At 37.8% G+C, this 12785-nt stretch overlaps 1 protein-coding gene and 1 long non-coding RNA gene across 2 annotated transcripts; one reads left to right on the plus strand and one right to left on the minus strand.

Annotated features, from left to right (window-relative positions):
- Positions 1 to 899: 899 nt before the first annotated feature.
- LOC119911964 (type-2 ice-structuring protein-like) lies at positions 900 to 5593 on the minus strand. The gene is made up of 9 exons (XM_038730935.1): positions 5588 to 5593; positions 5382 to 5498; positions 5182 to 5278; positions 5009 to 5059; positions 4811 to 4849; positions 4572 to 4681; positions 2989 to 3123; positions 2780 to 2888; positions 900 to 1737 (listed from the first exon to the last, which is right to left on the minus strand). The coding sequence occupies exons 1-9, from the start codon at positions 5591 to 5593 to the stop codon at positions 1667 to 1669; spliced, it is 735 nt and encodes a 244-aa protein (XP_038586863.1). The 3' UTR covers positions 900 to 1666.
- Positions 5594 to 8105: 2512 nt separating this feature from the next.
- On the plus strand, positions 8106 to 12564 carry LOC119912314. The gene is made up of 5 exons (XR_005446119.1): positions 8106 to 8292; positions 8510 to 8677; positions 8852 to 8958; positions 9055 to 9163; positions 11204 to 12564. It is a non-coding gene; the product is annotated as an uncharacterized LOC119912314 (long non-coding RNA).
- Positions 12565 to 12785: the final 221 nt, after the last annotated feature.

Raw genomic sequence — 12785 nt, forward strand, 5'->3', positions numbered from 1 at the left:
GCAAACATTTATTTAGGAACAAATACAGGACACTTTGTTTGCTTTGTTTCACATACATTATACTTTATTTAGTTGACCATACAAAGGTATCTTTTTGGAGCATGCAAAATTAGTTACTTTTGGATTGTCTTTCTGTTTTTATAACTACTTTATTTTGAGCTTCCCAGTGTTGGGGATTCCACACCCTGGAAGGATTCATGTAGTCTGCTGGTTTAAAGGGGTGGCGCCTGGAGCAGGAGCTGATTTACAGGGGAGTTGGCCCAATTGGACGCTACCACTGCTTGTTATGTCCAGGGTTTTAGCTTCATTCTCTGCTAGATATTTATGAGTGTTGATTTATATTATATGAAGTATTTTTGTTTGGTTAATGTTAAGTAAGATTAAATTTCTTGTGGATTAAGTGTTGTTTAGTTGGTTTTGCTGTTATTTGTTGTTTATGTAGTAGTATTATTGTTATGCCATTTTTCCATTACCAGTACCAACTCAACCCGCCTCAACTCAACTTAACTCGGTTTTGGCCCGCCATCCTCCGTTTTCCATTGCAGATGGTACCCAGAGATAGTAATGTGGGATAGGAATACAAAAAGCCTTTGGTCTATTAGATGAAATATACCTTCATTATTTGTTTATTTATTTTGTCCATAAAATAATTGGAGGGTTAAACTGAACCAAATGCTGTCAGACACTTTTGGAAATTATAAATATTAAGATCCATTAGAGGTTTGAATCACATCACTCTTGTACCATCTCTCATTAAGTTATATTAGATGGACATTTTCTCTAGGTGCTCCCAACAGTTATAATGTTCAGTATTATTTAACAGTATTATGACATGATGAAGCTCTTTGAGATCCAGGAAGATTGTACCCAAACAAACAGGAGATATAACACAGACCAGCTTGTTTCAATGCTTCTTGAGACTTTTAATTTTGCCTAAGAGAAGAAAGAACAGTTCACTCTGCAGAATAAAGTTGTGCTAAAAGCTTTCTTTTCATTACACATTCAGTCTGCTCGTATTAAAGAGACGCTTTGTCGCTTTATCCTTAAAGGGGCTATATGTAGTTTATACTTTATAAACAAAAGCAGGCGGGCTAACACTAATGTATCATGTTGGCTAAATGCATAAATGTAATGTCATCATGCAACGAACATGGATTAGTTAAACCTCAAGCTGATAACAATATTATTGTAAAGTTGCAGTGGGAGTTGCCTGAGTTTCCAACATGTTGTGTGAAGCTGTCTCCCGGTGAGTATGTCTATATGTCTATATCGTCTTTTTTTATATGGAGTATTGTGCCAATATGCCGGTTTGGTATCTGTAAAAAGCCAAAGCCTGCATGCTGGTGTTTCCGTGTTTATTGTGGGAGCTCTGTAAGAAAGCGATTGTGTTTCAGAATATTCTCGCTCGTGAGTTCAAGTGAGCACCCGTATGAGCACACACCTGGTTGCAATCTTAAAACAGACCGGTGGTGGCCGCTCGCTGAAAACTACATAATTCCCCTTTAAGTGGCGTTACAGAAATAGAAAAGAAGAAAAGATGTGAAATGAAATACAGAGCCTTCAGGTTAAATATGAAACTGTAGGCGTAAAGAGAGACGAGTTTCCTCGTAGACACGCAAACAAAAAATTGATCAGTGTTTGTGCGTTTGACAGGTACTTCACGCTTTTAACTGACATTTCTGACACAGACAGATGGGAGGTGAACATCACATTGCCGGTCGTCCCAGCATTTCTGATCTGTAAGAACCAAAAACACAGCAGTCAGAAAGCAAACCTGAAACTGTTGAATGAATCATCATTATGTAGACAGATCATTCATCCTGGCATATGTTGTCCGTTTGAACATCATCACTCTCACACTTGGAGGCAGATTAGTTAGTTACTTTACAAATTAAGATTTTTACTTGCAAAACATGAAAAGTTAAAATATAAATATAAAAAAGAGTGATGTTTTGTTATGAACGCACCACCAGTTTATAAAAATAAAGCTGTAGCAAGTAGTCAAATGACAAAAAATTAATTAGCGACTATTTTAATGGTTGAAGTCATTTTCATGTAAATTATGATTTCAGGGTTTGCTGCTTTTCCTTTGAATAATTTTATTTTTTGTTGTCATTAACGTAGAGGTGTGGACTGAATCAAAATTTATTGATCCCAGAGGAGAAATTCTTGTGTCACAGTTGCTCACATTGCACATCAAAGTATAAAGTAATAGAAATAATATATATTGACTATAAAGAAGTATACAAATAAAGAATACATTTAAATAAATATATAAGTGTGTGGAAAATGTACAGTATTTTAAAGCCAGGTAAATGACGGAAGTGTAATAAATAATATATATAGTACTAATAATGAATACAGATTGTGATGAGGGGAATGTATTAAAAATCCTTAAATCTTGCGCATTAGTTGTGAAGGTGTCCCTTTGGGCTGTGGGTAATTGTGACGACGTTTCTTATTATTTTCAGATCTTTTACAAACAATCAGTCAATTGAGAAAATAATTAACAGATTAATCCATAGTAAAAATTATCATTATTTGCAGTCTGATGCAAAAAAAGTTCAAAATTTACTCCAACTTAACAGTTACAGCAGCATTTAGGTTTACATTTAGCTATGAGAAATGATAATGTAATGAATATATAATAGTACAACAGTCCCATGCGACATTTTACTTTTATTACTAAGTACATTTTCCTAATTACATACTTTAAGTATGCCTATATTTTCCAGATTATACTTACATACTTTTTAAGTAAAATAATGTTATAATTTACCTGAATAATTCATTTGCAGACAGTGCTGAAGATAGTAGGCGCTAGGCTCTCCAGGACACCAGTGAGTAAAGCCAAAATGTGTCCCGTCAATCCATAACCAGTATCCCTCCTTGAATAAAGAGGAGAATATTGTATGTTTAAAAGAGTCAAGACAATTATTCCTTGATTAACCTGTTGCACATGTAATCATATGTTGATGAAAAAAATACCTGTTGTGCATCAAATCCTCCAATCCATGCTTCTCTTTGATAATGAGTGGCCCTCATTATCATCGTCTGAATCTGATGGTACTCCTGGATGTTGTGTATGGATGCAAGGTGTCCACCCATGGACCGACAGTTTCTCTACAGCAGAGAAAGAAGCCTGATAGCCTGATAGAAAGAAGTTTGTTTATTGATGCCAATTAACCAGAGGTGGAAAGTAACGAATTACAATTACTCACGTTACTGTTGTAGCACCCTGCTAGTTTGGTTTATATAATGCTTATTTCAGTAACAAATGTACAGTGAAAATTGGTTGAATTTATTATTGGTGTGTAATAGTTTTAACTGCTTTAATATGGAGTAATTTCTAGGTTGGTAAGATGTTGAAATGTCACACGTTCTATGTAGTTCTTGAAGCTCTCAAGTCCATGTAATTGGTTGTTTATTCAATAGTCAGGTGTCAGTCTGTTATTATCGAATCAGGGTTTACTCAGAAAAAAACAAGTGATGGACTGAGAGCGGTGGGATAGAGAGAGAGAGGTGAACGACACAGCGATGTTGAACACTGGTTATTAATTGTGTTGCAGCTAAAAGTTGGAGACCGGGTAGATTTTGTATCAGAGGTACCTAATAACACCGGAACAACATGTGTGTTTGGACTGTTTAAGTCTGAAGTCGAAAAAGACACGTGTTGAATTTTATCATTACACTCTGCTCCTCTCTGGTGATCGAAGTGCTCATTAGTGCCCCCCCCATAAAATACAGAACAGAATTTAAAATCATTCTTCTTACCTACAAAGCTCTTAATGGTCAGGCACCATCTTATCTTAAAGAGCTCATAGTACCTTACTACCCCACCAGAGCACTGCGCTCCCAGAATGCAGGGTTACTTGTGGTTCCTAGAGTCTCCAAAAGTAGACTAGGAGCCAGAGCGTTCAGCTATCAAGCTCCTCTCCTGTGGAACCAGGTTCCAGTTTGGGTTCAGGAGGCAGACACCATCTCCACATTTAAGAGTAGGCTTAAGACTTTCCTCTTTGATAAAGCTTATAGTTAGGGCTGGCTCAGGTGAGTCCTGAACCATCCCTTAGTTATGCTGCTATAGGCCTAGACTGCCGGGGGATTTCCCATGATGCACTGAGCTCCTCTCTCCTCTACTTTCTCTCCCTCTGTATGCAACCTTATCACATTATTGCATGTTACTAACACAACTTCTCCCCTTTCTGGTAGTCTTGTGCTTTCTCGTCCCTCTCCTCTCTCCTCCTATCACTTCCTGCAGGTTTTCTGGCTCTGGAGCTGTGGAGTTTGGATCTGTGGTTGCGGGTCACCTGCTGCCCCCGTGTTCCTGCTCGACACCCTCTGCTGCAACGACTATTGTTACTAGTCCTATTGTTATTATAATCATTAACATTACGATTGTTATTATTAACACTACTATAAATATTTGTACCATTTTTCATTTAGTCTATAGCAACATCACCTTTACTGTCTGTACCTCTGTGTGTATATTGTGTAGGCTGCACCTCTGCAATTAACTAAGTAGAAATTGTAGAAAGTAGTGAACAGAATAAAACAAAAATAATCCTGATTACTTCAGCCGCAGCCCAACTCATGACTCGTGGAACGTAGAGGAAACAGCGACCCTTGAAAGCAGTCCAACCAAAAGGACATAATGTCAACCTCTTGACAACACGACTCTCTCCTGCAGTAAAACAAACAAGAGTGGATAATAAGTCTATAGTAGTAGATAGATGCAGTATTTCTGTTTGTTTACAGGAGAACATCATGACAAAGTGTATTTTAGTATAATTCTGATAAAGTATCCACTGACCTGGAGTGAACGAGTTGGTCCAGTTTCCAGCCTCTGTGTCTGGAAGAGATGCACAGTTTGATATAGTTACTGATTTAAGTTGTCTGCTGTTTACATTGTTTATTTATGAATACATTTACATTTCTTTCTCTGTACATGCAGTAATACTCATGTCTCATATGTGATTACAAGAGAGCACCATTACAAATATTCACTCACCTTGGACAGCAGTTCCCTCTGTCCCAGGTTCATCCTCTGCGTCTGGAAGAGCTGGAAGGACATTTTGACCCACTAGTGAGTTCATGTCTTCATCTACCCTTGTTGCTGTGTATAGACACATGAACATAAGCTGTCTCTCTTTCACACTCACTCACATATGGAGTAATACTCACCAGCAGCTCTGGTCAGAGCCATCATGGCACAAAGAAGTGCAGACAGAGTCAGCGTCTTCATGGTGGAGATGATGCAGATGTTGAAGATGATGATTACCTTTAATAAAGACAGACAGGGACATGTTAGTAATACTTCTCTAAGGAAGAGACCACCTGTAGTGGCAGTCAGGTCAATATATAATGACAGCTTGTGAGCAAACCTGCTGCAGAACGATCTTCTCTTCTTCCTTCTCAGCGTCTGTAGCTTCAGTCGTCCTGTCTGGAGCTGCTGAACCAGAGAAACACCAGCTCTTATATACAGTTGATGACGGATCTTCCTAGGAACTGAGGAAGAAGTTACATATCTTTCCATCTCTCACCAAATCAGGAACTAAAGACAAAACACACATCCAAAATACACATTTACCGGCATTAGTTCACCATGTCCAGCTTAAATTTTGTTTGCATAATGTTTGTAACCACCAGAGCTGTAAAATGTGATCACTAAAGCAACATGTAAGATCATTTTTAAGTGGAACTCAAACTATAAAATGACATATCTGACAGCCGGCAGTTGATTATATTACCTGTAATAAAGGTACTGTATTGTATTTTATATTTTATATCGGGCATTTATCTAGTAGGCGTAAGCTGAACATCTATTTTTTATTATGTCTTAAGGTAAAACACCACACAGCTGCCAGGCACGTTGTTACAGACTGTTAATTGTTTGAGGTATTTACTTTGCCCCACACTGATGCAAAAATACATTTGTCAGTGATCTATTACTGCAAATTACTGATGAACTAAATCCTTATCAGAATCATTTTATGTTTTAAGTCAAGGGCTTCAGAAAAAATACTGATTCTCCAGGTCAGCAAAGGGTTGATGTACAGTGATTACATTAATCTGTGTCACAGCAATCCTTCTGAATCTGAGGTCCAGTATTTGTTTTAATCAGGCATCTGACGCATATAATATGTAGGGGAGAGAGGGGAGTGTTGTAGCACTGGGTTAGCTGTAACACTCTCAGTTTGACTAATCACAAAAGAGCTGCGGCGATGTCATCAATCTCGTAGACTCCAGTTCCTTTTCAAGCTCACACGAGAAGCAGCATGTTTCTGTTAGCAACACTGTGAATTTTACATCCCCAAAAACTGATTTTCAGGTAAGAAAGTATGTTTCTGTTAATCAAGATTATTTTTTGCCCAGCGTTCAATCTGTTAAATTCTGTAGATGCAATGTTGCAGCTTGTCTATGAAGATTCTGTCATACAGGTCATAGTTATCAAACGAAGGTTAAAATCAATCATCCTTGATTTTAACCTTTGTTGGATAATGTTGCAGCCTGGATCACTTAAAGTAGATTTTTTTTCCAGTTTAATTTGATGCTTTGCATTAATGTTAACTTCAGACCTAAATACCTTAAATTGTTAGCTATGCGATGGCTGGTTGTTGTTAAAAGATCATGCGCACGGATTTAACCACACCAAGTGTTGTCTTCTCATTTATAGTTGTGGACACATGGGCATAATCTCTGGAAGTGGAACAGCCGGCCAGTCCTGAAGTATGAAATACAAAGAGGGGACTTCATGTTGTCTACAAACATACAAACTTTCTGGCAGTAACTTCTCAAATGTTGCCCTCCTTTTCCGCTTTATGAATTTGGGAATGGATGCTGTAACGCACTTTTGGGAGCACAACAGCGTTATGGTCATTGACCACTTGCGAACAAAGGACAGTGTTGTTGCTCTGGATAAGTAGAGAACTGTATTGTAATAAGTACCATTATCTGTTGCATTACCTGCATATTGCATACTCCCTTGCTCCCTTGTGGTTGGATAATGCACATGGTATCACATATAACATTAAATAACCTTTTCTCTGTTTCAGCTGATGGAAGGATGGACTCCCCAGGTTAGTCATTGAATTTCTCTGTGTGTTCACTAATCAGGTGATGTCAGATTTTCTATAGGTAACTCCGCCCAATATTGCACCTACACAATTATGGAGCATGACTACAAGGACATAACCGGTGTAGTTACAGCTGACAAATGACAAACCAACATGAACAGTGTGGTCGTGGAGAAGTACGTCTTTATACAGACATTTGATCGGCTTCTGGGGGAACTGAACATTACAGAGATTGTCACAGATGCACACATGCAGATTTCATCACTGATGTACAGATTGAATACTTTTCAACTTTTCACTTTAAAATTTACCATCACTGCTGCATTGAATGCTTAGTCCAACTGTGAATTTGAGAAAATTGAAGAGATTAGAAAATGCAATACCACAGCATCTACAGTAAAAAACAGAGGAGTTCTGTAGTGGGGACGACAACAGAAATCCAGGCATGTGGGGAAGGGAAATACAAGGGCCGCGGTGTCAAAACGGCAACTTTTTTGTTCTCCCGGGGTAGTAGGTTGTTTTTCGGGTTTGAAACCTGTAAATGGTGATCTGAAAACTGGTGTGCAAAAGTGTGAAATAAAGTTTTGAAACTTGAAAATTGAGGTTCAAAAGGTGGAAACTTTATTACATTACATTTGCACTCGTATTGCAGACCTGAGTTTTCAACATCCACTTTGCGGAGATACGCCCACACAGTTGCGAGCTTGCGACTCACGTGTTTTGTGGCAGCGTTGTCACGCAGCCGTGGTTGTCTGGATCTTTTTTTTTTTTTTTTTTTTGCCAGTTGGCGGACAATCGAGAGGAGTTCATAGTGAGTATAATGGCCACAAATTGATTTTGTTTGTAATCACTGCACACGGGGCAGGAAGGTCTTACCATTCAGCTTGTAAAGTGTGAAATTACCACCGATAAAATCTCGGCAGAAATGTACAGTCTACTACAGCGATTAACTCCTGCAGGTGGTGGATGTTCATGTCTGTCTCACAGCATTTGTAATTATACTTAAAATTTATATTTTTATTTTAGGGTATGTGGCGAGGGGTCCTTCACCATGTCTGTGGCGCGCATGAATGGGCCCTTGGTAAATGTCAACATCAGCCACTGGATGCGGTGAGCAGTGCCAAAGACTGCATGCTGTCTCGTTCTGCAGCATATGAGGCACTCTCTCAAATCGTGCTCAACAGACGATGGCTGAAGGATGTGGAGAAGTTTCATTTTGGTAAAACGTTACATAATATCATGCCACCGACCAGCATACATCAACCAGAGAGGCAAAGTTTCCTAAGTCATACGTGAAAGATTTTTTGCGGTTCGGTTGCCTGGGGAGTTCACTGGAAAACTATACTTAGAGTGAGAACAGGGTGCTGATCTCACTCAATGGAAAACCACACAGTATGTTGCAACTGTCAACTAATGTTACATTTGTTGTCTTTTAGACAAAAAGTGTAAACATTATCGTGTCCACGCGGTGAAGGTTGCCAAAGACTACAGCAACATCCCTCAGCTGCAGCAGGCTAGACAACCCACAGACTCTTGGTCTTCTTACTGGAGTTAAGCCTCCCCCAACAGCTGAACTGGCCCAGGCACAGATCTGCAGAGGACAGGTATGTGGACAGCCTGCCTACAGTCACATCTGATTGGCCACAATGAGTTTGCTTACGAGTCATGCAACAAAAAACAAAGAGGCTTCCCTTTCCCCTTCCGAGCTGGGTCGTAACAGAGGCAAAGCCTAATCATGACAGGATCATTTACAGTGTTTGCTTCTTTCTCTTTCGTAGACACCTTGCATCTGCACACAACATCCAGGAATACCATTCAGGCGATGACATCGAGGGTCACTGAAAATCCAGGAGAAACATGGATTGGAGGCTCTAATACAGAACAGGTATATTATTCGTGACTATATTATGGGCGAAAGTTATTTTTTAAATGACTGTTGTCTTGACTCTTGTATACGAACAATATTCTCTCTGTATTCAAGGACCAATATTGGATCTGGAGTGAGGGCACACCTTTCTTCTTTACTTGGTGTCGTGGAGAGCCTATTAACCATGGAGGTCGTCAGAAATGTCTGCAAATGAATTATTCAGGTAAATTGTAACATTTTTCCCCCATGAGAGCTCAGTGTTTAGTGTAAATGGAACAAGATTTACTGGTAAACAATTTAAATATATTTGACTTTATGAAATGACTTGAGTACATCATACAGTATACGACAACATTTACCAGTGATTTACAAAGTATTCGGATCCTTTACTTAAATAAAAGTAATAATACTACTCTGAAATACTCTGTAAAGTAAGTAAATAAAACTCCTGCATTGTAAATGTAACTCAACTAAAAGTATGTAAGTAGAATCGATTGATTGTTTGGTTTGTAAAAATTCTTAAAATTAGAAATGCCATCACAGTTACCCAGAACTCAAAGTGACACCTTCACAATACTAGTTGCGTCCAACCAACAATCCAAACCTCAACTTTATTACCAATAAATCCAAACTATTAAAATTATTAAAAAGGAAAACTTGGAACCAACAATGACTTAAACCATCAAAATAGTTTCCCATTAATTTTCTGTGAATTCACTTATTGTTTAATCGACTAATCATTGTTGGAGAGAGTTTAATCTATAAAAAAAATTCAGATTTTATAAACTCGTGTTTTGTGAACAAAAATCTTAATTTGTAAAGTAACTAGTGACTAACGCTGTCCTATACAGTAAGCATAGTTGATTAAAAAGTACATTGTTTCCCTCTGAGATGCGGTGAAGTAGAAGTAGTAAATAGCATTATAAGAAAAGACTTAATGAAATGGCTGACAAATCTTTCTAAGGAGCCACCCGGAGGGGCAGGTTGGGAGTCGCTGACACACATACTTCCAAAAGCACGCATGGAGATAGTTCCTTAATTTTAATAACCAAAGAATTTATTTATTTATCTATACTCCGGTTGTCTTTCCAACAACGAAAAAATAAAGAACATAAACAAAAAGACCAACACATGATTGATATTACTAATGTGAAGCGCTGCGGTCAGAAAACTGACTGAGAATCAAGGAGGAGCAGGTCAAGAAGCCTAATTCATAAATCACAGCATCAAAAATTAACGCAAAACATACATTTTCTTATTTAAATTAAAGAACTCTCAGTATGGCTCCAACGCAAACTAGTACTCAAATTTGTACTTGAGTAGAGTACTTGTGTAAATGTACTGTCCACCACTGAAATGTACACTGTAGGGTTTGAGATTCATTAATAACCTATTACAGTTTTTCTCAATTGCTTGAACACTATAACCAGGCTATTGAACTAAAATTTCAAAACCATAACTCCATTGTTCAAAAAGCACACCCTTTTTTCTAAACTCTCCACACAAATCCCCTCATTTCTCTTCGCCTACAGCATGTGGTCTTTGAGAAAACACTAACATTCAGTATTGTTCACTCAAACAGCACATGGTGAGCTAAGTTTGCACACAGCTACCCAGGTGGAAACACAAAGAGTCAAAATTGATAACACATCAATCAGAAGCTTCAACAGATAGAAAAAAGGGCCATTTTCAGAGTTTCAAAACTTTATTTCTTTTGCACACCAGTTTTCAGATCACCATTTACAGGTTTCAAACCCGAAAAACAACCTACTACCCCCGGAGAACAAAAAGTTGCCGTTTTGAAACTAAAAAACAACATGTTTGCAGAGATTTTATTGTTTATTTAACACTTTGCAAGCCTGTAAATCTTAGTTTTTGAGTTTTGTAAGATTTTGAGTTTTCAAACACTTTCAGAACTTTATTTTCAGTTTTGAAACATGGCAGGATATTTATGCCATAAATTCGTGCTTATAACCGTCCTACGACAGCCACAGATACCGTATTTTTATCTTTTTTAATAATTTAAATTCAAATTTAAATAATTCAAATTCAGATTCTACTGACACAAATATGAGCCCATAGCATGGGAGCAGAGAACAGCAGTTTTGTTTGTTTTGAAGCTGAAAACATCAAGTATGTCATCAAGAAAATAATCAGCAGATCCTGAAAATTATAAATGATAAAAAATAATGTTTATAAAAAAAAAATCTATCTGGGAACGTAATCTGTATCCCAGCATGCCTTTCTTTTTCTGCTCCTGCAGGGTGGCTGTCACGTGCAGATACAGAAGTGACCTCACGGTGGCGCTGCTGTCCTGCCAGCCTCTCTCACTCTGTGGTTCTGAGACAGAAACTCAGCCTCAGATTCAGTCATGAGCGTCTGTTTCTGTTTGTAATCTGCACACACACACATCCAATGGACTGTGTGTGGACTTGTCAGGAATCATGTCAGTGTAACGAATGAAATGGTCTGCAGTCTCGATACTTGACTCGATGTGAGTGTGTGTTGTATTAGTTTCACTTCCTCTCAGGTTCAGAGATTGTTTTATTGGTTTCTCTTTCTGTCCAGATGTCTGTAGGGTTGTACTGTTATATTTCTTTTCTCTTGATTATTCATCTGTCTTTTCTTTTGAAAACATTTGTTTTCAGTAACATGTAACTCAGCTTTAACATCTGCAAGCTCAACATTCATGCCAATTAAGCTTATACATATTCACTACATGTTATATTAAACTTACAACTTATTATATATTATTCTGTAATCCTACTACATTTTATATGCAATATTGTTGTACTATACTGCATATTTTCCAATAGCTACATTGGTGTTGATTATTGTGTGTGATTATTATTATAGTGTTTATATCTATCTATCTATTTATATCTTAAGCAAATGTGGGGGGGTTATGTTATCGGTCATCGATGATTGCAGCTCTGATTGTATCGGCACAGTTAAAACACACAAACACGCAGGTGTCGTTTCGTGAGTGTTAAAGCTCACTGACTTAAAGGTCGGGAGCTTGTCATGAAGATAGAAGATTATGTAAAGATTGTGTGTGTGTGTGTGTGTAGGAAAACTCCTCCAAAAGCTATCAGCAGATCAGATTTATCCAACAGCAGTGGTGGAAAAATACTTTTACTCAAGTAAGTCCACTTTTGAGGGACTAGTACTTTACTTGTGTATTTCCATTTTGTGCTAATATATTTCAAAGGGGTTTACTTTTGGCCCCATCGTCAGGTCTGAGTTTTTCTCTTTCTAATATTTATTGCTGCTCTTACTAGTATCTGTTGTTACTCATTGATCTCTGACTTTACTGATGCTTGTATGTTGTTCCTCAAATGTAAGTTGCTACGGACAGAAGTGTCTGACCAACTGAGTAAATGTAAGTTTGCTTTATTTTTGGCATAGCATCACCCAGAGAGGGAAAATGCACCAGCTGCCATTGATTTAAAGTAGCTCCTCTAACTGGTACCTGCATGTTGATTTATCAGTATTAATAATGCAATAATCTAAAATATAATAATGAAGCCAATTATCCGTAGAAGAAGTACTTTTACTGTTGATACTTCTGGTACATTTTGATTATAATACTTCTGTGCTTTTAATTAAAGTAAGATATTAAATGAAAGACTTTTACTTATAATTGACTACTTGAAGCTGGGGTAGGCATTTTATTTTAGAGCCATTTTAGTTGTTGAAATTCCTGTCAACACCTTTTAACACAAACGTAGCAAGCTAGCTAGCACTTCCGGTGTGTACGAGACGCCCCAGAGCGTCTCATAGAGACCCATCTGGAAGCGCCTCAGAGAAGCTGAAGGGTACTTTTGGTGTCAAATAACTACGTT

The sequence above is a fragment of the Micropterus salmoides genome, unplaced genomic scaffold (genome assembly GCF_014851395.1).
Source record: "Micropterus salmoides isolate LMB-PRFRI ecotype aquatic unplaced genomic scaffold, ASM1485139v1 Ms_hic_scaffold_2, whole genome shotgun sequence".
Classification (NCBI taxonomy): domain Eukaryota; kingdom Metazoa; phylum Chordata; class Actinopteri; order Centrarchiformes; family Centrarchidae; genus Micropterus; species Micropterus salmoides.